We start from the raw sequence: 27,838 nt of genomic DNA, 5'->3' as shown, positions 1-27,838 counted from the left end.
ATCAGTGAGACAGTTTTTGAATGCAGAAGTTTCTCAGTAGCAATGAAAAGCAGCAATCACTCGAAAGAGCTATTAAAAGGGAGCAGTATTGCTTGTATTAATACATGAGAATTATAATCCAGAATGAGTCACAATTTATTTCATTTATGATAGTCATGTGATACAAACATTGGACTAGGCAGAAACTTAGTGAAAAACCTTGTCTTGCAAAAACTGAATACAAAGACTTACCGTCAATATGTTTTAGCACTTATATATACAAAACGTGTTTTTCAAAACAGACTTTTCCAATAATTCTAGGCTAATCCAGGAAGCAAAATAGTGGCCTACACACTAGTATCAATTCACTGCATAACCATATAGGATCTTAGAGCCAATGTAGCAATCTCATTGTCCAACAGACTCGAAAAATGTATTGGGAAATGGACCCCAACAATAGCAGTAGAGAAAGCAAGCCTGTTCCAGAGCCTGCTCATCTGCTACTTAACACCTGTGTCTCTTTAAAGATATCTTAAATAAGCTATTTGCAACTGGGGATTCTCTGAAATGATCGAATCCACCTTTCACAGCCTGTTTTAAATGACTAACCTCAGTCAGAGCATACCAATGACAAGGTGTCATACGCGGCCTATTTGCACATACCTTGTTTCTACAGATGAAAGCAAGAAGGGTGCACCACTGTTCCTGTTTGCCACCACCTCCTCCAATGACAGGAGCTCTTTCATAACCCAGGACACTGACAAACCGCGCTGCTTGCCTAGGTGTGTCTAGCAGGCGGCCTGCTCGAAGCGGTCTGATATACGAACACACTGGACGGTTTACTCCATTTTCATCCTTAACATATAAAAACAAACAGCACTGTCAAAACTTCCTGAAGTGCCTCCTGTTTCTCTTCACGGAAGTGACACCTCCCATTCTGGCTGTACCAGGTGTGTTCAGTAGCAGCATCACCTTCCAAACAAGGGTGTGGTGTTCCCAGCCCCACCAGCGGCTGTGAGCCCCCACCCAGTTGCTCCCTCATTCCCCTGCAGCAGGACTGGGGAAGAGAAGGGGAAGGGTGCAAGCGAGAAAAACTCATGGGAGAGTAATAGGAAAGAGGGGAGGGGTGCAAGTGATGTAAATATAAAGTACAGTTACTTGCCAGCAATGCAAATATCACAAGAGAGATCTTAGACCACTTTTTTTGACATGGAATTTATTCTCCCCCAAATAATTGGGATTCAAAAATACTGAGACAGAAAAATTCTTCTAGAATTAAGACACAAGACCATTAATGCAATTAATTCAGAAAGACATTACAGCTAGATTTTTCTACTGGCTCTGTCACTGGTAGGATATTCTAGACAGGGAAGAAGAACAGTTCGTGCTCCATCTGCTGTCAATTTTCACATTGTCACCAAGCCAAAAAAAAAAAAAAGCATGTAAAATATGCTTCTGCATTACACGTAAAAAGTGGGTAATAACTGAATTATCACACAATTCTGTGAATCCCATTTGTGTTCCCACTGTTACTTGAAGACTGGCTGGTCATCAGTCTGCTGGTAAGAGGAGGTGATTGCCCTCCCCATTTCTTTCTTTCTTTCATTTATTGTCTTTACTGACTTAAAGACTTACTGTCTTTATTGTCTTAAGCCTTTGACATTTGTGGTTATTCAGGAAAAGACTAGAGAGGCTTTATTACCTCCTGCATCAGAGTGCCTGGAGGACCCTTTCTTTCTGCATCATGGTACTAAGCTTCAGTAAACACACACAAGTTTAATCCTTACAAATTTCATTTTCAGCATGCTAAACCACATGTAGCCCTGACTGGAACATAACCACATCATAGGTCTATACAGATTCTACATACATAAACTTTAAAAATGTAAGAATAAAGAGATAATGAACAGGTAAGCATATTTGCAAAATTTACAAACCTGTGCAAAAATCTTTACCAGCCTTGTGTTGTGTGTAGGCCTAATCTGAAGGTATTCTCTCCACCACTGTTTAGCATATACAAGAAACAATCGTTCTTTTTCTGCTGTCTTCTGACGTTCCAAAGTAAACTGCAGGTAAGAAAATAACCATAACAAAATGACACACATACTAATTCCAAACAAGAACAAAAATGTAATCAATAAGTGTATTAACACCAAATCCTGTCTTATGTAAAATACAGCTTAATATTTACATGGCATGCCACACCAATGCAAAAGAATAGTATTTTTAAATGAAAATCCAATGAGTGAAAAACTCAATTTACATTTCTTGTTTGTAGGCTCAAGCTTGACTGAAGTAGCGTTCATCTTCAGAGATGCATGTCTGTAAAGAAGGATTACTCAGCTTGTGAAGCGTGGAATAGTATCTGCATGCGCCTTCAGGCCACCATTTACTGGCTTTTCAAGCAGAATAGCTGACTGTGGAAATTATTTTTTCAAATGGAAAAAGAGAGCAAGGAAACATATACTGTCTGAAGAAACTTAAGTATTTCATCCTAATTTCTCTTCTTGAAGCCTTGATACAGATAATTAGAAAACTATATTTCAAATAAAGTAATGATCAGTATAAAGAAAATAGTTTTAAAAAGGCAATTATATTTAAATTGAGTGGAAAAAAATTACTATTGAACATTCAAAAACCCACAGCCCCCAGCACCCGCATGAGTAATTTTATACTGAGCTTTTTGCCCCCCCTAAAAGAATAGGTCAGCCCTCCCAAAAATTACTTACTTGAGTATTAGTTATTTCTGGAGACAGCGTCTTACTAAGTTGAGGATACATTTCAAGTCTGATGTTCAAAACACCAACAGAAACCTTTGATTCTGTACCTTCGAACCAAAATACATTTCAATCAGTCCTTTCAAATTCCTTTTACTCAGACACATCAGTGAGGCAGGAACAAATAACTGTTTTAATTATATAATCACAAAAACAACTAAACTTATTTAAATACACAAAACATAAGCATCTTCTTTCATAGCTTAAACTCAAATAAGACTGAAAGGAAGGGTTACATGGCCAAAGGAAGCAGACACCTAGATCCGAGATAATTATCCGTGGCTCTCTTTGCAGCCAGTATCGGGACATACAGTGTGGTGAATGGTGTTCTCGAAGTGTCTAGAATAAAGCATCTATTCTGAGGCATCTAAAATTGATTAGAAGAGCCACACTGTAAGAGTGCCTATTCCTACTGACAACACAGGTAGCTCAATTTTAAGTAGTTAGAATAGGGTTAATTTAATTTCACTCAAGATATGGTTTATTATGAAGGACCCAGAATGCCATACAAATAATCATGTTTAAAATATTAATAATACATAATGCTTAAAGTTTTGGACTCCGTAACAGCGAGAAGAAATAAATTACAAGAGAGATATAGAATTAGATGCACTATGAGCAACAGAAACCTCATGCAGTGGTTTGTCTATTTATCTGAGTTGCCAGCATGGTTTGATGTTCTTGATGAATTTTGTACGATGACTAGACTTTAGAAGAGGATAAAAAGCACTTGATTAACTGGATTTGTACTTTATTACTTAGGAAAAAAGTTAATGAGAAGTAGGTTAGAATTCCTCCCATCACCCATACAAGAAACGAACAAGTTATTTTCATACATTTCAAAGGTTATTTGTTATAAATTAAAAAACTGTCTACCTGAGAGTCTAACCAAACCCATATTGCTTAGTCAAGTTTGCATTTTCAGAATAAAATAATGCTAACAAGCATATCAATGAACATAAATAGATTTATGTTCACTGGATAAACCAGTGCACTAAATCATTCAAAAAGCAGGCAAAGGTGGTAAGAGTTAAGCATGACTTACACAGTATATCCTATTTTCAAAATATTTTGAAGATAGAGTTTACTCTCTTGAAACTAGCAAGAGCCTAGCTTAACTAACTAGTAGAGAAACTGTGATAATGAATACTCAAATGACTCAGCTGTAACTTGACCAAGTTCTGGGATAACCTGCGTAGGAAGTCATGATACATTGAGTACTGGATTTAGCCTTTAGCCATTAAGTTGTATTATCCTAAATAATTAGGATGAAACACCTGGAACAAGGAGTGGTGACAAGTGACACACAAAGATAGAGGTGTATACTGATAGCTAAGCACCTAAACAAGGCTGTTTATCCCTTCTATCAGAAAATGTCCTTCCAGCTATGCGACTACGAGGCAGCACAGCAGAGATTACTTTCTCTAGCAATTGCTAGTTTGCTAAGAACAGGACACAAGCTAGACTTTACTCTTCGGTGCATCGGCCTGACAGATTCCTGGAGATGCATTGGTTGATTTATGTTTGTTTGTTTTGATAATTTAGCCAGATTCTGCAGAAAACCCATAGTGGGAATTCCCAGACATGAGGGCCATGATTACACAGGACCTGGAACACTCATTTTTAATGTTTTCATAACACAAGAATCTGACCATTAGTCTCCTACATAAACATTTCCTAAGGATACCTTACGGTAATTTCCCAGTGGAACTAAGATTAAAGTACATCATAAATCCTGCTTTAAGCCTATAAGCAAATTTAGTACATGACATTTTAAGTCATCATTATATGACTATTATTTATTCTTACCTACACCCAGGAGCTCAACAGCAATGTTTGTTATGCCGTTCTCTGCAGCTAGGACAGATCGCCACTCCAAGAAATAGGATGCTACTAGGGTAGTCTCACCAAACGTGTCTGTTTTGATCAGAACCAAGTGCACTGGATCACATATAGATAACATGGTGGTTGCATCCACCATTTTACTTCCGTCACCTGCCATTATTAAACCAAGATAAAACAGCCAGCATATTATTACCCCAAGTCCTCCTTAAAATTAAGAGAAAGATAGGCATTTATATTTGTTAAATATATTGCATATGCATTAACATTGCATTTTAAGAAAACCTTGCGTCTAGAAGCATAAACAACAATCCTATCTTAAACTCAGATTAGGACAGAGCTACAGAAAGACTACAATCAATTTAGGGAGGGGATAAAAAGATTACTGTATTTGACTACCCTAATGTAAATGGTTCAGTTGTACAACAAATTAAAAATGGGATTAACATTTAAGAAAATAAAAGATATTATTCTGAAAGTACCACTAAGTAAAAGCAATTGCAAATACTCTCTTAATAACTTAATGTCTATTTACTATACATCAGTATTTAGGAAACAACTTCCTCTGTAGGTGGGCATGACCCTATGCTGTAAATCGCTTTCTGTGCAGCAGAATTAACAAAGCCTGGTTCTCCCTGAATTTGTGGTATATTCACTCCATCCCCCCTGTCCAACTGCACAAGCTCTAGCTTTCTCTCTCTGCTCCCTGATATTCCATGAGCCAACCTGAATTTCTATAGGATTCGGACAGCATCAACATGCTCTTCCTTTATCCCACTACCTTAAGTCTTCCCTATTTATTCCAGAAGTCTTCCCTTAACATTTAACTCCCACCACGTTCCCTGGCTACCAACAGCACAGGTAATGCCTGGTAGGCAAACTGAATGTACAATAAAGTTTTTCCTTCCATATGGTGACAAATTTACATCTCTCTTCACAGAAGGGTTGAGGTTGGAAGGGACCTCTGGAAGTCACCTGGTCCAACTCCTCTGCTGAAGCAGGGCCACCTAAAGCAGGTTGCCCAGGACCACGTCCAGGAGGCTTCTGAAGTACCTCCAGGGAGATGCTGCCCCCTTCTTCACTTGTCAGCACAAAGCTTGTGAAAATCACAGCCATTTTAGCATCTCTTACCATCCTTAAGATTACTATCTCACTGTCAATTCTGGATAAAGTGACTTTTAAATGAGACCAACTTTAGAGTGGAAAAGAAGAAGTAAGAATAGAGAAAGGTCTAGAAGTGGCAAAACCTAATACAGTTATCAATTTCCCTAGGAAAACATGATTAAGAAATAGGGAAAAAAACACCAAATAATATCAAATATAATTCAGAATAACTATAAAGCCAGGGAAAGGAAAAAAAAAACACCACAGTATCAGGTCCTTACCTAGGCTATCCTTGTGTACTTCAAGTAAAAAGCCGTCATTAAAGTCTGGCTCACAGGCGCAGGGAACGGGTTTAGAACGGAAGCGCTGATTTCGGAAATGTAAACACAGAGTGAAAGTAGAACAGATTTGGCCAGGCAGAGGATCTGGTTCCTGAAGATGTTCCAGAAAAGCTTTCCCACCCAGAACCTGAAGGTAAAGATACCTTCGTGTTGGGTCAATGTTAGCTGTAAAGCGTAGCAACAAAAATAAAGAGACTACAAAAACAGGCCTTAGGAAGCACGTTAAATATCAGCTACCTAACAGGAGAATAGAAACGTGAAATTTTTTCACAAACAAGTCCTTAGAAGAAAGTGATTTTAAAATACACAGAACCTATCTTAATGCAAAATAAGTGAAACTCTTACAAGTCAAGCTTTAAGTGACACTAATATCTGCAGCTTACGCGAACCGATATCTTTTAGATAAGCAGGAAAGACATTTATTTCTCCACAGTTTGGAGGGTTTATATGAATCCAGTCCATATTGGATTACTAATTCCAAATTCAATAATCACACACTTCAAATTTCTTTCTAGACTATGATCTATGATCCAAAAAAACCACAACAAAAAACAAAGAATAAACAAGTAACATACTTTTTTTCAGAACTGGTGGTTCTCTAGCAACAAAATGTGTTGATGGTTTTGAAGCAGAAGTCCTCTCCTTTTCATTCACATCCTGGAATCACAATTAAGACGCTTTTAAGGTGTCAAGTGAGGCGACAGCACTCTTCCCCGTCTTCTAAAACTTAAAGAATCCTCTACTTCAAATGAACATCATTCCTTGCGTACGCTCCCTTCTAGTACGTGAGACTTAAAACTGAACAAATACTTTCAATATAGTATCATCATTACATCTACTTTAGTACACACATTATGCTGCTCTGCTCTCAAAACATCACAAACCACTAAATCCTTAGGAAGCTTTAGAAGTAAATTGCAGCATCTAAAGGGGGCCTACAGGAAAGATGGAGGGAGTCTTTGTCAAGGAGCATAGGGATTGGACAAAGGTGAACAGCTTTAAGCTAAGAGAGATCTAGATAAGACATTTGGAATAGATTATTCACTCAGAGGGTGGTGAGGCACAGGCTGCCCAGAGAAGCTGTGGATGCCCCATCCCTGGAGGTGTTCAAGGCCAGGCGGGATGGGGCTTTGGGCAGCCTGGTCTGTTGGGAGGTGTCCCTGCCCGTGGCAGGGGGGCTGGAATCTGGTGATCTTTAATGTTCCTTCCTACGCAAACCATTCTGTGATTCTATGATTCTAGTGAGTTATAACTTTGTCAACACACCACATCAGTGAGAAGAATAAGCAAAAATTTTATCCCTCCTCAACAGCTACTTACAGTTACAAATTTAAGTTCCTTCATAACATCATCAACAATTCCTCGTTGCCTTAAGGCTTTTATCAGATCTTCTGTGGACAACTGTTGATGCTCAGGTGCTAGCTCCTCACGTATAGTCTCAGCAAGAACTTCTCTGATCCTGCCATGGACATCCATCTGAAAGAAAATTCATGATATGCTACAACAACAAGCCCTTTATAGCAGTTATGACTAAAGAGGCACTCTGTAAGAGTGCAGGAACGTGGAAATGACTACTCCAAGAAGATTACTCCTTTTTACACACAGTTAAGTCTTTTAATTTAGCAGGAACTAGTCAGAGAAGTCACACACTCTCAGCGAAGCAGCTCTATGAAGTAAAAAAAAATCAAGAGCCTACCAAACCTGAGCAGGTTGGCTGCCTTTGACAGCTTCCTTAAGCATCCCTACTCGGAAAGAGCTCTGTAAACCTATTAATTAGGTCTGTAAACCTAATAATTACAAGATGCCCGCTGTTCGCCTCTCCCAAAATTCAACACTGCGGATAATCGGGTCTTAAATTTTTAAGGATAAAAGTGCAGCAGTATATATGCTGGAAGGGAAGGCACAGGGGCAAGACCTCTTCTCGCACGCACCTTGACGAGCTGCCGCTGGATGAGCTCCCGCAGCTCCGAGGCTCGCTCGGGGGGCAGCGACATGGCGGCGGCCGCCATGACGGGAGGGGGGCGGGGGGGGGTGAAACCGCGCGCCGGGCCCCGCCCCCAGCCGCCCGCCAACGGTCGCGGCGCGAGGCGGGCCGTTAGCGGCCGTTACCGCCCCGCTGAGGCGGTTCGGCGCGGCTCCCTCAGCGCCCGGCCGGCATGTTCGTCCCGTGCGAGGGCGGCGGCCCCGACCTCCAGGGCTTCACGCTGCTCATGGTAAGCGCCGCCGCTGCTGCTGCTGCTGCTGCTCCCCCCCCGTGAGGCTCCCCCCCGGGCGCCGCTGAGGGGAACCGGCCGCGGCCCTCGGCACGGCTCCCCCCGGCACGGCTCCCCCCGGCAGGGCTCCGCGCGTTGCCTTCCGTTTCCGTCGATTCCTCCCCTCCTCAGCCTCCCCCGGGTTTTGTTCCTGACGGCCTCGGCGGTGTTTGCAGGGCTGTAGTTACGTGGTCTCCCTCCCAGGTTAAAATGGCACGTGTCGTTTCGCAATATTGGCAGGACCTGTGGGGTCGGCACTGGAATAAAAAAAATGTTTTTTTTTTTCATTTAGTTGCTGTATTTACATTTTATGTGGAAAAAAATCCTCATTTGTTCTGTATTTAAACTCAGATTATGAAAGAATCATATTTTTTCAGGATTAAGAAAGTATTTTAATCATTTTCAGACCTGCTATGAAATCAACTGACGATGATCAGCCTGAGGCTACTTTGTTTATTTTGGGATAAGAGTTTCTGTCAGGCTGTGAAGCTCTAAGCCATTATTTTTCCTACTCGTAAGTTCCTTTATTGTATTATTTACAAGCAACTTCACCACCGTTCATCTCGAGAGCTACGCAGCCCCTCGTGACTTGATGAGTTGGGCTCGATGATCCTTGTGGGTCCCTTCCAACTCGGGGTATTCTGTGATTCCATGCTTCTGTGACTCTGCGAACTCATAGGCGGTGCGTGCAGGAAATCGCTCCCGATCAGCTGACAAGTCAGAGGAAATAGGTCACTGCCGTGTTCTTCAGCGAGGGGTACCACGCTGTCCAGTCGCAGCCAGCTTGGAGTGACAGTCTCTTAAGTGCCAGTAAGGCCACTTTCGCTGTGAGCTTGTCAGGATCGAATTCGTTGTGTTCCCACATGGGGTGGCACTTCGGGCATTAGCAAAATCATAGGCACAGACTTGCTTAGAAGTCACAGGGAAGCAACTGAAAATGCTACCGTCAGACACAAATGCTTGAAATTCTCTTACTGTGCTGTTAGATTACGTCAGTGTTTGCCCTGCTTCGTGATAACCCATGGCAATTCCTACGAAATGAATACCAAGATGACATCCATCCTTAAAAGAAAATGGAAAATGCCTTGTGTATATTGCTCAAACTGACGCTTACAGTCTTATGTGTAATATCAACATTACCATTAGGTGTCACTTGAGGCCGTCCGATCTCTGCATTCATTTTTAGAGTGACTTTTACCTACTGTGTACCCAAAAAAAGGGAGGGAGGAGACGAGTTTCCAAGCCTTGGTTTAAGTTTACAGCAAGATACCATTAGTCACAGAAGTGGCCAGTGGGTTTCTGTGGGACAGGGACCAACCTAAGAAATAATCATCTTTGTTAGAAGATGAGCTGCGACTTTAAGAAAGTCTATGTTTAACCAGAATTATTGTAACTTGAACCTTTGCTATTTGAAGGGTGTATTGTTTCATCTGTAAAACACGCTGTATTTCAGTAACTTCTGTTACTTCAGCCAGCAGTGTCAGTGGGAAATGTTGGTCAACTGGCAATAGATCTGGTGATTTCCACGCTTCGCATGACTAAAATTGGTTACTTCTACACGGACTGCCTGGTGCCAATGGTTGGGAATAATCCGTATGCAACATCAAATGAAAATTCGGTGGAGCTGAGTATAAATGCTGAAGGTATGTATTGGACGCTGGTGATATTTGCAAGATGCATACAGTGCAAGAAGGTTACGTTTACTTGTGTTGCTACACTTTGCTTATGTGAATAATGTTTAAACTATGGTCAGTAATAACAACTTCAATAACTAAATCTCTGACTTACAGGTAAGAATGTATTTACACTTCGCAGAGAAAACTGTGACTCATGTTATTTTGGTTAACCAGTTGGCATATGGAACCAGTAAGAAATGTTGACTCTCAACCATATTACAGTGCAGCCAAAACTCTCTACAGTTCTAATCCTAAGCAACACGCGGTGTGCACGTACTTAAACGAAGTGCTGGAATGCAAGCTGCGTTCTGTGGAGAAGGATATTTCACTTCTTCCTTACCACCTGTGTTTGCCTTTTGTCCCCTGTGTTGATCCTGCCCCCTTTAAATTCTCGGGATTTTTCCTTGTCTTCATCATTGAATTTCTATTGTTTTCATTTCTTTTTCTCTTAAATCATATAAATTTCAAAATAATCTTTGCAAAGCTGTATAAAGAGATTATGTGAACGATTACAGGAAGCAGATCTTCAAATATTTTACTTCATTCAATCCTTTGAATTTATAACAAGTGAAATTAAGTTCAATGAAGACAGTGCACAAAATAGGTATTTATTTTTAACAGTAATCAGGTTTTCCAGTAATTGGATTTGAGAGCTGAAAGGTTTACCGTCCTCAGGTTTCTAAAGTGGATAAATCTGGATACTTCTAAGCCTAGATTTCTTGCTTGCTTTCTTGTTGTAAAACTTTATCATTTCTCTTTGTAGTGTATTCATTACCTTCGAAGAAACTTGTAGTTCTTCAGATCAGATCTCCTTTCATAAAGGTATGTATGTTCACCGGTTGTTTTGAGTTCACTATTCAATAGTTTCTGTAGTTCTGCTGGCAAATCATTTAAGTGGCCTAGGTGAATTTTATGGCATTATTCAGTCAGACTAAATAAGCACAACCAGAAGAAATCTGCCAGTTTATAAAGCATTTTGTTAAAAACAACACAGACCAAAAGCTAACAAAATGTTTTTGTCCTTGGTGCTACAACACCTTTTGCAGCTAATACAATTTTAGATCAAAGCTGATGTCTGCTTTCAAAAAGGATTGAGGTTTTGTTTTGTTTTGTTTTTCCAAGGCCTAGAACATCTATGTCGGTAAACTTTAGTGTTCATGTGACCTTAGTTATTAATAGCCTGGAAGAAAACACAAAACTTTCTGGGTTTTGTCCATTTCACTTTTTTCTCCTTACAGTTATTCTATTTGTGTATTTGTCTCTTTATTGTAATAGCTTAATTTTTCTCTGTCACTCCAATTGAATTATTTCAGTGTTCAGCATTCATTTAAACTACACTTACTGCACTCATTATGTAAAAATGAAGAATTTAAAATTACTCATTAACTAGACACTGGCTGTAATGTTAAATGAGCAGAACACCACTCCAGACAAAAAATAGTACCACAGTTTTTGGCAAAGTTTGGCAAAATCGAGTGTGAACTTAGCATCTTTCTATTGGTGTTAATGGCACACAAAGTGGGTAGTACTGCTGTTATTCAAAACTGTAGTTTTGTATTTTAAACTGTAGTTTTGATCAAGTACACAGCCAGTCCTCTGCTTTCTGAAAACAAATCTGGAAGTGAAAACTAAAGGGATGTGAAGAAAAATTGAGATCATTGCTGAGCATTAAATATAACATCTAGTATTGTCAGCTTTGGGCTTTTTTTTTTTTGAGGACACAATGCATTTTTCTTTTTTTCTTTGTCTTTGCATGCAGAACAAATACAGGCCGTTCTGCCAAGCACTGCTTTCTTGGGTGGAAAGCAGCAAATGTGCCAGAGTCATTCTTTTGTCCAGCAGCCACGCGTACCAGCGCGATGATGAGCAACTTCTTGGGTATGTTTGTGTCCTTGAAAGATCTAATCAACATTTGTGTTCTCTTTGGCAAACTGACATGTTTCCCTCTGTGTAGTACTTTTGGTAGGGTTCTTTTGCTTTGCTGTGTAGGTAGGTCATAAAATACTTAATATTATTAAAACAGAACGTTGTACAGTACTCATCTCTCAACTTTGTTAGTAGCAGCTGTGAGTGAATTGCACTTGGCCTGCACTGTCAGTCAGCCTGAGAGCATCAGTTTTAACTTCTTCATTTCTCGTGGCTGCAAGCAATGTCAAGGATTAGCTGCTAACATACAGACCACAAATTATGTATTTAGCATTTAATTAGAATGTGTTGATTATTTTGAATTTTGAGGATTTTCTAACACCGCAGAATAACTCTGTGCCACCCGAGTCACTGAAGAGCGAGGGTAACACATTCAGAAAATACTTAACTTTATTGAAGCCTGCAGATACTTGTAGTGTGAGCTTTTGAAAATACTGTGTCACAGTGAAGTCTGAGCTTACCTTAACTAACTTTAATAGAATCAGTTCCCATCTGAAGGAACAAAAACCTTTTATGTGTACATCATTTTAACAGCAACAGTTCTCCTACTCACGTGCTTACGTATCTGGTGCTTACCCTATATCGAGTACCTTGCTAATATTTGTGGCAGAAAGTTGGGTATATTGTTTTGAAGCCACAAGCTGCTTTTTGACTTTGACTTGGGGAAGGGAATGTCATTGCAATTCTTCATTGCAGGTTAGAGGTCCTCGATGCTTGTAGCTTCTTTCTGTCACAAGTAATAACTTCAGTGCTGTGTTTTATTGTCACCCTGAATGTATTCTTGATCTGTTCCTAGAACACCGCTGCGCTACCTGCTTACACCAGCTCTTGAGAAAGCAGTTGGAGGCCATATGCAGGAGCTAAAGTGGAAAGAAATGGAAAAAATAGCAGCTTACCCTGGAATAAATGATGCGGAAAAAGTTCTACATATTCCTGGAGGTGGCATCACAAAATTGCTGTTTACTGAGAGGTGAGTTGCCTGAAGATAAACACAGAAAGGTATCAGAGGTCCTGATTTTAGTGCGTGAGTAAAATTATCTTTTAAAGTGGAAAGTTGTAGGAAAAAGTCCTTATTTTCATAGAAAAGAGTTTTGTAGGAATAGAACTTCCAGATCCAGCCCATAACTAAGAGCACATTTAGAGAATATATTTTTTTATTTATAAAATAGGAAAATCTGCAATTCCTGAATATTGACATAATAGGGAATTCTATTCTAGGGAATAGAAAATAAGGAATTCTGCATCACAAAGTTTAAAATAGGATAAAAATATGAATGAATAGGCTAAAGGAGAGAATAAATCCTTTACAATTAAGATCATTGTTAATTTTGTATCTGATTTTATGCAAACCACGAGTGGTAAATAATGAGATACCCTGTGCCATTTTAAATAAAACAGTCAGACCCTTGTGACAAATAGTTCCGTCACCAGTTGTAAAGAAATTCTGAACACTCAGAGTTCAGATTTCAGGGCCAGCAAACAGAACTGATTAGTTGTGGATTTTTATTTATTTATTTATTTATTTATTTATTTATTTATTTTGTTAGAAGTTGTGTGCATTCAAAACTGTAGCAAAAGCATGTCCAAGTGTCAAATTTTTGATACAGTAAAACTCATTGTGGTAAATGGGTTAGCTATGCCAAAGGTGTTTGTTTTGTAAGTGTCAGGTGGAAAAATTATTTTTTTTCCTTTTTTTGACACCCATCCAAACAGCTGCATCCAACAGCAGGAGTGTTACTAATATGATGCTTACCTTTGTATTGACTTCAGTTATAGAAGCAATATATAACTGCAAAATATAAGACCTCCTAGGATTTGAGAGGTGGGGGGAACACAAAAAACGTCATGCCTAAATGAATAAAACACAGTGATGTTAAAGGAAACTGAACCGTGAAGACAGAAAATTATTTAAGTTGCTGTGGCACATCCACAGTAGAATTTGCATGTGGTTTTAAACTGTCCTGGTTTTGGCTGGGATAGAGTTAATTTTCCTCTTCATAGCTGGTACAGTGCTGTGGTTTGGATTGTTGATGACAATAGTGGTGATAACAGAGGGATGTTCCAGTTGCTGCAGAGCAGCGCTCGCACAGAGCCAAGGACCTTTCTGCTCCTTGTGCTGTCCTGCCAGCGACCAGGCTGGGGGTGTGCTAGGAGCTGTGGGGGGACACAGCCAGGACAGCTGGCCCAGGGGATGTCCCGCACTGTGTGGGGCCATGCTCAGCAGTAACACCAGGGGGCTGCTGCTGCTAGGGAGGGGCTGAGCATCAGTCAGCAGGTGCTGAGCAATTGCATTGCGCATCCGCTTGCTTTCTATATTATTTTATCATCATTATTACTATTCTCCCTTCCTTTTCTGTCCTATTAAACGGTCTTTATCTCAACCAATGAGGTTTTTTGGTTTGCTTTTTTCCCCCTGATCCTCTCCCACATCCTGCTATGAGTTGGGGGGCAATGAGTGAAAGCTGTGTGGTGCTCAGCCGCCTGCCATCTTCAATCACAACACTGAGTAACTCTCTCTTGTGGTCCTTTGAATAGTTGGTATCAGTTTAAAAAAAATAAATAAAAAATGCAGTGTCTCTTGGATGTATCTAACTTATTAACCTGACAGCTATTATATACCTGATAGCTACTTTACCACAAGTAGTGTTCCTGGTCTAACAAAGGAAATTGTGAACTTCAGCATGTGTTTTTGCAAAATAGATGCTTAAGTCCGCTCTGACTTCTGTTTTGAATGACTTTTTTTTCCTGAACGTTTAAATAGCAAACAGAGCTTGGAAAGGTTTGTTCATTGGTAGCAGGCAGAGGTAGATGTGTAAGATTGTCCCTCTGAGAAATATTTTTAAGCTCTGTTTTGCTGTCTTTAAATTCATCCCATCAAGTTGGAGACTGTTCTTTTAAACAATATCATACACATTTTTACTGTGTGTAGGTTTAGAGATGCATCCCAAATATCTCTTTATTCTCTCTGATATTGCCCTTAAAAAAAATCTTTGTTCATGTGATAATTGAATGTTACTATATGGCTAATGCTTTGATTTAAAAGACTTGGGCAAAAAAAAATCCAGACACATTTTATTTTTGGTTTAATGACTTGTTAAGTTGGTACACACATGCTTTGATTTGAACTACACGAATATTTTAAGTTCACATAGTTCATGGAATCCTTCTCTTCTCCCTATTGATTTTTGGGGGAAAAGTGAAACTTACCATTTGTTTTGAAATAGTAGTAGAATTTCAGCTAAATGTTATAGGAAGTGAGAAGCCTTCAGGCTCAGATATAATGGAAATTGTGCCATGTGAGATTAATGCCGAATGTGTAAGTCCATTGTATCAAAAGAGGTATTTTAAGAATCCATGAGTTAATTTCATTTTTTCAGGTAGCTGTCCTCAGCTAGATTCTAATGTTCTTTTTCTGACACTCTCTTGTAATTTTCCTTTCTAGATGTTAATAATAGTAAGTAGCAATAAATTTCTTCCTACTCTTATCTGTCAGCTCTCTTCTGCTCTGCCTGGAACTTCTTTTCCTATGCTCTACTGTTTGCTTTCTTAAAATGGGAATATTGTGAATGAAGTAGTGATATGCAGCCTGCAAAACTGGTGTTGGAAACACACAAAAGGAGAAGGAGGGATTGTAGCAAATGATCTGTATAAGTGCCCCAACAGGGCAAAAATGCAAACCGAGGATACGAAGGGATCCCCAAGTAACCCTTCCATGACCTAGGATTCTTGCCTTACAAAGGAAAGAACAAGTTCAAGATTTAGAAGGAAATCATGAAGAATGAAAATGCAAACAAGCAAATCTGGAGGGAAAAAAGAGAGAGAAATATATTTCATATACGTATGTAAGGATTTTGCGTATATATATGAAAGTATATTTTCCTATTTTTGTTTTGTTTCTTTTTTAAACAGACCATATGCAGATTGTTGCACTTAATAAATAAATATATTTGTTCTGAATTTATAAAAGAAATAGAAATGCCTGCTTGCTTCTTGTTGCAGTTGTTCAAAAGGAATCCAAATGGCAGTTCTTCTGAAATTCTGCTCGGAAGGGGACAATATCCCTGATGCATTTGCTCTTGTTAACTATCTTAATGAATGGCTCCAGCTAATTAAAAGCAAAGTAAGTGCTGTTTGATCTAGGGTTCTTGCTTTAATATTTTATATTGGTTACTTTCATTTTCTGTATCAGTTGGGTCAACTTTTGCCTTTGGTCATCAAGAGCAGCCCAAATTAAAGGTATATTTTGGTTAAAATCGTACTAGAAAGTTTCCCACTAAAACAAAAAAAAAGCAAAATAAAACTGTCTTGTTTAACAGGTGGGGGAGGGGGAATTATGTAAAGGTTTGTTCTAGTTTGATCTTCCAGTACTCTTCTCTAAAGCAATCCACAATGATAGTGACATTTGAAAGGCTGCCTGTTATTTTAATATATATGCCAGAGAGAGAATTACGTTAAATTGCTTTATTGTTTAAAACTTTATTCTGTCGTTGTTGCAGGGAAGCCATTCCACAGATATTTCTCCAGAACAGGAAATACCAGACACTTCTTCACAATGGAAAATACCCAGTTCTTGGCGCTTACTTTTTGGCAATGGTCTTCCACCTGCACTCTTCTGATCCATTTTGAGTTCTTCTGTAAGTTACGTATATACAGTCTAGTCTCAAACATCCCTTGAAAAGATGATTGCATAGTAATTGCCAAGCAACAGCAGCTTAATTTGTTAGGTACATAAATTCTTGGTTTAGGAAAAATCCCTTTCATATATGTGGCTAACAAAGGAAATAAAGGTAACTTTCAGAAATTGACCAAAGAAATATGTTTTGTACAGTTTATTGAATAAGTTTGGTTAGTTTTTTTCTTTAAATAAAATGTTTAAAAAACCACACAACTATTTGGTTAAGTTATTGCACTGGAAGAGCTCATGGTGCCCTTACATTGCTGAGAACTTGAGATAGATGAGCATTTTTTTAGATCTTTTTAGAAACATAAGATCCTGTTCTTCCATGTTAACTGTGGATCTTGTTTCTAAAACCCACCTGGTGATGTAAGTAAAGCTCAGAATTGATCTTTCTGCCTTCTTTTCCTAATGCTGGTGTAGTAGCTTCAGTTAGGGAGACTCTAAGTGATGCATGGCAGCCTGTTCTATCTCTTCCGGCCTATTTCCACGGGATAATTTCCATCCTGCCTCCAAGCACTGCTGAGACGCTGAAATTAAAACTTTCCAGGTAGACAAGCCATCTCAGGCTAACTTGAGGGCGTTTATAGTGCCCTGAAACATAAAGAAAGTAAAACGCTGCCTTCATAGCAGGCAGCCTGCTGCTGCCTGGGTATTGTATAAGCCTAGCGTGCAGTGCTGGTTTGGTGATGAGCAGTTCACGTGTTTAAGGTTTGTAATGGCACTTGTGGCATTGTTAAGCTGCATGTTCAGTTTTGGTCTTTTAGTTATTTTGGCTCATAGTCTTGTCTTTTTTACAAAAAAAAACTTGAGTAGAAGGCCAAACACTTTCGCAGCCTGCCTTTTAATAGAACTCATCATGGTGATGGTTCATACTTGCAAATACTGTTTATTACATTTTTGTATTTTTAGAAAAGAACTAATGGCCTAAATATTCTTCTGGTGCTGAACTTGCAAAATATGGAACAGTCCTTACCAAAGAGCCAGCTCTTCAACCACAGCTCGCATGTCGCTTATACGATGAGTACAGCTGTTTTGAAATGTTTATCTATGCATTGGAGACGCTAAAGAGGCTTTTCTAACCATTGTAGGGGGAAAAAAAAAAGGAATTATCAACAGGCAGAAGCTTTTTTTTTTTTTTTTTTTTTACATTTTTTCTTGTTTTTTGGGTGGTTGTTGTTTTTTAAATAAGATGATTGCATAAGCTTTGTTTAGTTGGCTCATTTAACTACGTAGTTCCTTTGGGATCAAATTAACTGCTTCCTTTAGGCCCTGTTCTCAAGTGTCATAGTTCTGACACCTGTGAACTTCAGCCACACAGCGGTAAACTTATTAAATATCTCTGCCACCTGTAACCTGGTTTTCTATACGATGCTCAGTACTCCAAACAAGGTGGAGAGTATGCGTGTGGCAGTGTAGGGCGGTCATGTGTATAACCTTTGGTGTTCAAATAACTTGCTACATACAAGTAACAAGCCTGAGAGGGGTTCCCTGCAGCTGCTTGTTGCAGGCATTAGTTTTATTCAAGGCCCAGAATATATTGTGTAGATATAAAATAAACAAGGTACTAAAAAAAAAACCCTTGGAATACTCAAGTTACCTTCTCTGTTTTTCAAATGACACAAAAAAACTGAAGATTAAAACTTTATTTGGGCAACGAGTAGTGTTGCCTGGGCGTCCACAGAAAGCTAATCAAATAGGAAAACATTGTATTAATTGGTTGTATTGATCAGGATGCAGTCTTAGGTATGCTGAATGGTAATGGGGCTGGGATGCAGCATTTCAGAAGGTATTTAGCTGCCGAACAATTTTCATCAAAAAGCAGCTGTGATAAATTAAATTCCAAGCCTTGCTAATTTTGCTTGCAGCAAGGAGAAGCTATGATAAAAAGCTAGGAGAGGGAAAGCAACAGCAAGGGGGCGTTTGACCACTGGACCACAGCAGAAGCATTCAGAAGTTTTTTGAGGCATGGAAGTTTTTTTTCTTTCTTTTACAGATGACAGATAAAGGCGCAATTTTTCAGGAAAATAGTCTCTCAGCTGGCTTAGATACTCAGATAGCTTAGTAGTTTTTATTGCTGTCATTTTGAATAAACCAGTACTTATGTTAAAAACATCTTTGGAAAATGTATCCACTTGGTTTCAGAGAAGACGCTGTCCTGCCAACTGCTATTGCTTCGAAAGTATATATTCTTCTATATTCCTGTTCTAAAATCTATTTGTGCTATAACTCAGAGAATACATGTGTGAAGGTACCAGGTAAGTTCCTATTTATAACACAGTGACAAGATCTCTAAGAAAATGCTAAGTATTACATTTGAATGTATTTCAACCTAAATGCACCTTCATGTGGTTAACTATCAGTAATCAGAGTAAATTTCCTGCCCCCTACCATAGTCTTCTACAGTTTCTTAATCTTTTATTCTAAATCTTGCAATAAAATTGTTTAAAAGAAAGGTAATTGAAAATACAAAATGACATTTTGTTCTTGTTTGTTGGACTGACTGAACTTTATATTGGTGCTAGTCGCATGAAGATTTCCACTACTAGAATCTCTTTTCAGCTATTAACCAGAAGCAAGAGGCATGAAAGCTAGTATTTTCAAGCAGTTAAAAGGCTCATAGTTTTTATGACTTTTATCACCTAGAGCTCTTTTAAAATTTTCTATTTTCTTGAAAGTTTTGATGAACTCCATGCTCAAAACTTCACAGAACCCCAGCACAGCTGAGGCTGTCAGGTCCCTCTGGAGGCCCCCTGCCCCGGCCCCCTGCCCCAGCAGGGCCACCCAGAGCAGGGTGCCCAGCACCACGTCCAGGCGGCTTCTGAAGGTCTCCATGAGGAGACCCCACGGCCTCTCTGGGCAGCCTGTGCCAGTGCTCGGCCACCCGCACAGCACACAAGTGCGGCCCGGTGCTCAGAGCTGTGCCCGCTGCCTCTTGTCCTGCCGCTGGGCACCATTAAAATGAGCCTGGCTCCATCTTCATTGCACCTTCCCTTCAGGTATTTATAGACATTGATGAGATCACCCTGAGTTTCCTCTTCTCCAGGCTGAACAGTCCCAGCTCTCAGAGAGGTGCTCCAAAAACTTCATCACCTTCATGGCCCTGTGTTGGGCTCTCTCCACTGTATCCCCATCTCTCTTGTACTGGGGAGGCTGGCACTGGACCCAGCCCTGCAGGTGTGGTCTCACCAGTGCTGAGGGGAAGGATCGTCTTCCTTGGCCTGCAGGCAATGCTTCATCTGCCTCGTTTCCCCAAGTCTGAGGACAGCACTACCTACATAATGCAGAAGTCTTTCCCTCCACCTTGCACAGCCCCTCAGAACAACTGTGAGCTGAATTACCCCATCCTCCAGTTAGGAGTTCACAGGCATGAGACTATTACCTCAGTTTGGTGTTTTTAACCAGCACGATGCCTTGACTTACCTTTGTCAGCCATCCTCTGTTGTGAAAACTGGTCTACAGGTCTGTCTTCAAATTAGGCAGAAGCAGCACACAATTATCGCTACTGCTGAAATACCTGTTCTAGTTCTTGGGTTACGAGCTACTTACCGATAGTAGGGATGAAGCCTTGAGCATTCCAGACATAACACAAACTATATTTTTAGTATAGTATTAGAAATAATAAACCCTGTGGCACAACCCAGTGCTAAGCTTCCCTTGAGTAGTGCTCGTTGTTCAAAAAAAAAATAAAATTCAGGGTCAAAACTGTAGTGTCTCTTCCAGCTACCCAGCACCTATTTGAAACCCATGCAACAGAAACCAGATTGTGGCAAAGATGATTCCTAAAGCAGGGACTGGAGGTGTTTGCAAAATGATGCAGTTACAGGAGGTCCTTGGAGTCCAGGAACTGACTAATGGCACTAGCGGTGAGGCAGAAATGTGTTTTACAGACACAAAAAATACACTGAAACTATTCCTCAGCTGCAAGAAATGCAACAGAGCTTAAGCTATTATTTTTTTTTAATCTTCTGATGGAAGACATCAGCTTGGCACGGAGTAGAACGGTGAGCACAGAGAGCTTTGGGCAGCAGTAACGGGGGAGCACAGGGACCTAAAGCCTCGAGAAGGAAGGGGGGCGCGTAGTCCTCTGGGCTCCCCAGGGCTTCGCCCTTCCCTGCCGAGCGGCTCCTGCCCCTTGCTTTTAACAGGGGCCGGGCCCGGGGGCCCTGGCGGCCGCCAGGCGGCAGCGGAGCGCGGCTGCCCCGGGGTGCAGAACGGCCGCGTGGGAGGGCCGGGAAAAAGCAACGGCGGGTAACGCCGCCAAGCTGCTTTTGCAGGTTGGGAAGCAAAAGAAGAAAAAAAAAAAAAATGGGGGCAATTGGCAGCTAGGAAATCAGAATTTTTCAGCTGAAAATCTACAGGTCTGTCACTCTAACCCCAATTTAGCACTCCGCCTAGAAACCCGTTTTTCTTCCTCTCTCAGCCAGCAGCCTCCTCGCTTCTTTCTGCACCCGGGTTTCACAGCAAGCAAGAACCGCAGTCCCGCACAGAGCCAGCAGACGGGAGGCGCCTGCAGGAACCCCCTGAGCCAGCCCTCAACAAAAGCCACCGGACTCGGCCCCGCTTTCAGGACCACTCGCTCTTTGCCCCCCGTGCATGCTCCCGAGGCTAAGCCTAAAACCAAACGCAGGCAGCTCAGCTGAGGGAAGCCATCTGAGAAACTTCAAGAACGTTTTGAGAACAGAGTCCACCGTGGAGAAGGGCCAAGGTACATTCAGCGGTCAGCACGCCACGCAGTAAGACAAATGAGTTGCGCCGTTGATAGCTATCTGAGAGAGCAGCGGGTTATAATGAAGTACACACCCGTGTTCCCACTAGTCGTACACATTATGCTCACTTGCAATCCAAAGATAGCAAAAATAATGAAAACATAAATCTTACGCTTAAATTAAAAGCCCTGAATTGCTGAAAGCTGTATCCAAAGATATGTCAAGTGATAAGGACAGGCCCCATGCCTGTATTCAGCAGTGCTGGGGTTTACTGCAGTGGTTTTGACCAGACCTTGACCTTTCATTATAGGTACTCCTGGTCTGACAGCCACAGCAACTTGAAAATGAAAGCTTAATCAAACTGGGATAGTGTTTTCTCCTCCAACACGGACTCTGAACTATGCTAATCGCTTAATTAAGGTATTCAGACAAAAGAGACTTGATTTAGACCATTTCACGATGGTGCCAAGGCTTTTAGCTTAAATAACAGCATAAAGTACCCACCCCCCTTTCAGCTTCACATTGAAGATAAACACAACTCTGAACACACTTGCTTTCACGTATCAGCCTCAAAACCAAGTTTTGTTAAGATTTCAGGTTACACCTTGTAGCAGAAATACTGTCCCCACTGCCCACGCGTTCCATGTGTTTTTCTCCTCCCTATTTTCTGTGACTTTATGGTTTGTCCAAAAATCCTGTTACAAAAATATGCAAGTACAAATTACATATAAAGCCTCACCACACACTAGTTCAGACATTCATATCTAATAACATGCAGCTTCTCAGTGAACTACGAGGACTTGAGCGAGCACTGAACTTAGGTTAACCCTGTTACGGAAGGTACAGGGCTCAAAAGGCTGTTGGGGCCGTTACACTGACTCCTCCAGCCAGCGATCTGTTCACCCCTCTCCCAGTGGTGCTGTTCAGAACGTGAGGGAGAGCCCCGACAGACTGGGGATGTGAAGCAAAACATTACACATACAACACACCGATGGCACAGTCCAAAACCCATTTAATTCAAGACTCCACTGACTGTGTGCTTTGCACCTTGCCCTCAGCACCGTTAATTGGGTATGCCGGGGGTAGTGAGGCTCCAGGCTTCCCAGCTTCCCTTCCACTAAAGGACGAACAACAAAACGCTTTCCCTCCCAGAGTTATTCTGAACATTTTGTGTATATTTTATAGCAAACATAAGGATTACCAAATCAACTGGTCAGATTAATAAAACAATATTCTTAGTGGTGTATTACAAAAGAAATGTGCAAGTGCTCCTCCCAGCTGAAACTACAACAGTTAGCATTGGAATAATTAAAAATATTTGCATAAAGCCCATTCTAATCAGAATATAATCAGAATATTTCACAATTTTCCAGTTAAGACAGGGTATCAGAAAACCTTAAGGTGAAACATTTAAAAGCCTGTTTTGAGCAAGCAGAACAGTTTCTTCCTAACATAATGCGCACACAACAGCATGTTGTCGATTTAAAAAAATATTTAATGCTGCCAAAAACGTATAAAAATACAATAAGAATGGCAGTACAAAACAAAATATTTCCTAATTTATTTCTTTTACATCTTTCTACATTAATACAGGCATTATAAAAACACAAGACAGCAAATTATTTTGTTTTGCAAAGTAGCATGCTGGTGGTGTTCTTCATCCCCTCGCTGTAGTTTACGCTGTAAACAGATAACTGAGGTCTTCTTGGTACTTAACAGACCTCACTTTTGTTCCCGAAGAGGGGCTCATGTCTCGCTTTGCATGTCAATAATTTGCAGTTTATAGCTGCAGAATATTCACAAGTCGCGAAGGCTTAGGTGTCAGTCAGTCTCGGCCTACGACATACAACGCAAAAGAAAGTCACGGATTCAGTACACAGTACGAGGAAAAAGAAATAAGAACAGACAACGGGTCGGCAGCTCACTATAAAACACCAAACAGCTTCTCATGCACTCAACTGATTACTCTTTGTCTGTGGCAAGCACTCTTGGAAAGCCGTCGCCTTTCCAGAAGGGATTTCCACATTGCAGCGTACGGCACGCACTTGCTGGAGAGCTTCCAGTATAGGTCAGTCCAGCAAGCCACTTACTCGTGCGTTCGACCACAAACACTGAGGAGTCTTCTTTGACCTTAGTGGGACTACGGAAGGCCGCATCTCAACAGACTATCATCACCTGTCACAGCTTTGTAGGCCGCTCCCGGCACAGAGGCATGGAAATCAGTTTCTAGGCAAAGTTTGCCCGTACTGAGGAAGACGTTCCGACATTAGACATTTGGTTCTTAACAAAGGTAGGGCTATGCGCCGAGGAACACACAAAAACCATGGTATTTACAGCACTAAAACACCCTGGATGCGACAGGTAAAATGCTCCTAAGCTCTGCAAACACTGCATTGATTTATATGGCAGGTTTCTTTGTTAATTTACAACACAGTAGAATGTTCTCCCAAGTATTTATCCAATTTAAATAAAGACTCAGACAGAGGTGCAATTTTGAACGCATTTATTTTTCATACATGAAAATGAAAGACTGACCTAAACCTTTGGGGGGCAGCAGGGTTAAAAAACCCAGGAAGACTACCGTGAGTTACGTCAACTTCGCAACTTCCATCCTGTCACTTAAGCCACTTGGCCATGCAGAAGACTCCCTCTTTTGTCATCAATTCATTAACTTAGTTTCTTGTGCGGTCATCAAGTGTGTCAGGCTTAAGTAATAATGCCAAAGAGCAAACTAAATAATTTGGTTAACATTCATTAAGCTTAAAGCTAGCCAGGCCTTCTAATTGCCTGCACAACCCAAACACACATACATGCATACACGTTTGCACTTTTTCCCTATTCAGTGGAATATAAATTGATGCAAGTAAACCGTTTCACTCAAGATTTAACAAGATTGGCTAGGTTTCACTTGCAGTATCTTAGTTACATAAAATAAATCTTTTTTTTTTTCAGAATTCTGTTTCACAATGAATTCAAGTCTCTTACTTAACACATTTCAAGAAAAACAAAAATGTACCATCACATTAAGTGGACCGTCCCTGCATTAAGGATATAATCAAACAGAAAACTTGAACGACTAATTCCAAACCTGCAAACTACTTGCAACTGAGTGAGGTCCAGACATTTTTATTGATATTTATTAAAACATGCGTAATTTGTATAGAAGTGTTCAGCTGAGAGTCGAACACTTTCTTTAAATTCTAAGAAGTTCACTATGCATCAAGTATTTTGACTGCTGTATTTCCAAAATGGGGAAAAAACCCAACACAGTAACACTTTGAATCAAAGTACAACAGCATTTCAGAAGTGACACGGAAACAGCCAACAGCTTGCCAGAAACTGGAGGGGAGAAGGAGGTTGTCAGAAGACGTTTCCTTCATTTTCACTCTTTCTTTAAGCATTTCCTAAAATAAAAGTCACTGGGATTGACAGGTCTTCCATTTTGTCCACATTTGTTCTTATTTAACATCCGAGTTGTACACAACTGCTGTAAAGTTAAATCCTACAGAATAACGAAATATCGCAAGGGCTCAGTTTGCAGTAAGGAAAGCGAGCCTCCAGCGAATTCAGTTTTTTAAGGATTTTGTCCCAAGTCAGATACTGAGGGAGCAGAAAGAAGAGTTTTACCCAACTTATCGCCTGGAATGCTCTACGAGATCTAATGCTTCATTGCCCTCCTACTCCCATGGCACAATTCAGTGGTCAGAATAGTTTTGTCCTAGACTTGTATTGGTTTGTTGTTCTTAATTTAAGATCAATTAGACCTTGAAGATCCTTACGACGATGTAACAAAATTGAATTTTTACCTATCAGCTGTTGAATATCCTAGCTCTACTTTATTGCGTCCAGAAGGTGAAGGCCAGATGATCTAAGAAGGCTCCCTCAGGCCTGCCTCACATGCCCCCGCCCAGAAAACAAGAATGCCTCCTCAGGATCCAAAGAACAAAAAAGCCAAATTTTAGAAGAAAAACGGGGAAAATTTCAAGGGACAACTTGACAAGTAGAGCTCAGTATCTGTATGATGTTGGTGGCCCAGAAAAATTCTTCTCATGCAAACAGAAAGTTGATAAATGACAATGTTTTCACCAAAGTTTCTGCCTGCACTTTTTCCATAGCTGCTTTTAAGCATTTATAATAAAATCTGGAATATTCCTTTGTTATAAAAGCATTTAGTTACATTCCACGTGTTTTTTCCATAACCGAAACATCTTTTATAAGGCACATAAATTTATACTGTCAGTTACAGCTAATACTTTAAAAAAAAAAGTCTTTCCAATTTAAAAAGTAAAAATAATAAAAGAATCTTGCAGCAAACCTGTTGTTGGCTAAGTTACTGTGGTTTTCAAAATTACGGGTGCCTTAAAATATGTAAGCTGGCCGCCAACACTGCGTCACAGCCATCAGCATGTCATTTTGCTATTATAGCTGTGTAATAGCAAATTACACAGCCAGTAATGCCACAATACAAATTATCTTTGTTTTACTGACACACGATTTCCCAAATACATCCCTGTATGTTCCAAGAAACTACACTTTTCCTTATCTGGACACATAAGCATTTGTTTACTATATAAACAGTGCAGTCCAAAATAGTATTAACTGTTGTGAAATGAGGATTTCAAAGAGTATGCGCAACTCAGCTCTGTGTAGCTAGCGTCAGACCGTTTGGGCCCCATGCCTGGCATGTTACAACTAAGCTTGAACATACTGGAAACCTTTCAAATTAAATCCTTTGGAGGAGGAGCAAAGTAATTACCTATCTCTCAGTATTTTTCAGCAACAAATCCAAAAAGTGCTTTATGAAAGGACCAAAAAAAAAAAAAGCACAAAAAAAATCCTACCCACCAAAGAAAACAAAACAAAAACCCAACCAATCCAAAAAACCTCACCCAACAGGAAACAATCAAACTAGGAAAACAGAAAAAGAAAACTTCTCTGAAGTCATTCAACAAGTCAATGCTTGAATAAATAAAATCCAGGTTTCCAAGTGCAGTCCAATACTACTAATGATTAAGTTTCAGCTTGGATGACAATAAGCTACATATGCCACACATGACCTCTGTGTTTGAGGACAACCTGAAGTACAGCAAACGATTTATGTTTGGTTACTATTTAGGAAGTGTTATTGCCCAAGTAACGGCAAGGGTGTACTCAATAATATTAAAGAGACTGTACGATAGGTAGTCCCAAAATATTAGTCCTTGAGCGTTTTTACCATCATGCCTCTTAAATAATGAGGTAGGCAACCTGAGAAGCAATTCTAGAATTTGTGAGCCTCTGGAAGCGGCCAGCACAACTGAAAATACTGCCTACAGGAGAATACTACCACCATTTGTTTCCTATCGGAACCACACTTGGAAGACAAACTAGTTTCCTTTGCTGTGCTTTCTACACGTATTACTGATAAACGAATTTTGTTCTTTATAGCAATTAAAATCTATAGACACACAAAACATTATGCTTCACATTTAATGGAATGTCAGAACTTTAACAACGTTGGCCTTCAAACAGTAGCTGAAGTCTGAATACATTTGTCAATTTAACAGTATGCTTTTCAGTGGGGGCTAAGTTCCCAAAAGCCTTAAAAAATTCAAATTTCCAAGCCTTACTTAAATAATGAAAACTACAAAAAATAAATAAGGAATGCAAATTAACAGAGTAGAAATTGGTAAGTGCTTCATCAGACCCCTAGCTGCTCATATAAATCTGAAAGTCAAAATAAGGGGAATGCTTGCACTATTATTTTTCATGCACAAATTACATTTAGTTTCAAAAATCAAATTCTTTTTGGTCAGAAATTTGTACAAACTGAGCCTTTAGAAGTACAGTGAACTACAAAAAGATTAAATATGCAATTATAAAATATATTTATCCTAGGTCATAAGAATATAAAATGTTTATGCTCACTGGTACATTACACATGACACACATTTAAGGATAACTTCTTTGTATTAATAACGTGAATGATACAACACTGTTTATTGCTTATGTCAGGCATGTAAATTGAAATTCAGACAGCCTTCAGTAGCTAAACCTCTGTGGTTCAGGGTTTGCTCAAGATCCGGTAGACCACCATTTTTAAAAGTGTATAAACAGTTGCAGCAGGTTTGTACCTGCTTATATAAACAAAAAATATCAACTTTGTTGGGAGGGTAGCAGTTCATTTTCGTAAGTACCTGCAATGGAAAGTCCTGAGATGTCGACATATGATCAAGTTTACATCACTTCTCTATAGTATGTAATGGTCTGTACCCATTCCAGGTGCAAGGAGTCTACTGCTTAAAGTCACACCCCTGGACATTCACTCGCAGCAAAATTAGCTGCTGGAGCAGACAGGCTTACTTGTTACTTACAAGGAATGTTCTTGAAAATACATTTTCCAGCAAGAATAAGCGCCAACTAAAATCAGTGTACCAAACCCAATCTTAGCGAGAATAGGTTTCCAATATAACCACCTTTTTCTTTTTCTTTCAGTCTCATTTAGCTTCTGCTTCATCTGCTGCAGCTTCTGTGCTGTGTTAGCTTTTCTATCCTCTCGCAGCCGTTTTCGGACAGTA

General features: G+C 40.0%; 3 protein-coding genes across 11 annotated transcripts in view; 1 reads left to right on the top strand and 2 right to left on the bottom strand.

Annotated features, from left to right (window-relative positions):
• Positions 1 to 8,111, bottom strand: part of CEP76 (centrosomal protein 76) — a 14,382-nt gene extending 6,271 nt beyond the window's left edge. The window contains exons 1-8 of one of the 2 annotated variants that reach the window (XM_080580342.1): positions 7,975 to 8,111; positions 7,364 to 7,519; positions 6,619 to 6,700; positions 5,984 to 6,208; positions 4,566 to 4,751; positions 2,709 to 2,806; positions 1,917 to 2,045; positions 643 to 834 (exon numbers count right to left, since the gene is read on the bottom strand). In XM_080580342.1, coding sequence (XP_080436468.1) covers positions 643 to 834; positions 1,917 to 2,045; positions 2,709 to 2,806; positions 4,566 to 4,751; positions 5,984 to 6,208; positions 6,619 to 6,700; positions 7,364 to 7,519; positions 7,975 to 8,052 — 1,146 coding nt within the window. In that variant the 5' untranslated portion in view covers positions 8,053 to 8,111. Of the gene's footprint in view, positions 1 to 642; positions 835 to 1,916; positions 2,046 to 2,708; positions 2,807 to 4,565; positions 4,752 to 5,983; positions 6,209 to 6,618; positions 6,701 to 7,363; positions 7,520 to 7,739; positions 7,946 to 7,974 lie in introns of those variants that run through there. The other variant, XM_080580343.1, reaches the window with a different exon arrangement.
• Positions 8,098 to 24,757, top strand: PSMG2 (proteasome assembly chaperone 2). Of its 7 annotated transcripts, none has more exons than XR_013946627.1 (9): positions 8,098 to 8,256; positions 9,767 to 9,938; positions 10,735 to 10,793; positions 11,731 to 11,849; positions 12,694 to 12,867; positions 15,897 to 16,017; positions 16,394 to 16,531; positions 20,996 to 21,280; positions 24,234 to 24,757. XR_013946627.1 is itself a non-coding variant. In XM_080580359.1 (8 exons), exons 1-7 carry the CDS (start codon positions 8,200 to 8,202, stop codon positions 16,511 to 16,513), a joined length of 822 nt encoding a protein of 273 aa, XP_080436485.1. In that variant the 5' UTR covers positions 8,098 to 8,199; the 3' UTR covers positions 16,514 to 16,531; positions 20,996 to 23,772. The 7 variants fall into 7 exon arrangements, 5 of the variants coding, with proteins under 5 accessions (XP_080436485.1, XP_080436487.1, XP_080436488.1 ...); XR_013946628.1 differs by lacking the exon at positions 24,234 to 24,757 and adding an exon at positions 18,718 to 18,830 and having other exon boundaries at positions 20,996 to 23,772; XM_080580359.1 differs by lacking the exon at positions 24,234 to 24,757 and having other exon boundaries at positions 20,996 to 23,772.
• PTPN2 (protein tyrosine phosphatase non-receptor type 2) overlaps positions 22,756 to 27,838 on the bottom strand; it is a 33,185-nt gene continuing 28,102 nt past the window's right edge. Inside the window, exons 9-10 of one of the 2 annotated variants that reach the window (XM_080580350.1) lie at positions 27,737 to 27,838; positions 22,756 to 23,117 (exon numbers count right to left, since the gene is read on the bottom strand). In XM_080580350.1, coding sequence (XP_080436476.1) covers positions 23,096 to 23,117; positions 27,737 to 27,838 — 124 coding nt within the window. In that variant the 3' untranslated portion in view covers positions 22,756 to 23,095. Of the gene's footprint in view, positions 23,118 to 23,772 lie in introns of those variants that run through there. The other variant, XM_080580349.1, reaches the window with a different exon arrangement.

The sequence above is a fragment of the Anser brachyrhynchus genome (genome assembly GCF_964034855.1).
Source record: "Anser brachyrhynchus genome assembly, chromosome: 2".
NCBI lineage: Eukaryota > Metazoa > Chordata > Aves > Anseriformes > Anatidae > Anser > Anser brachyrhynchus.
The sequence above is the reverse complement of the archived record's forward strand: the minus strand, read 5'-3'. Positions and strand labels throughout refer to the sequence as shown.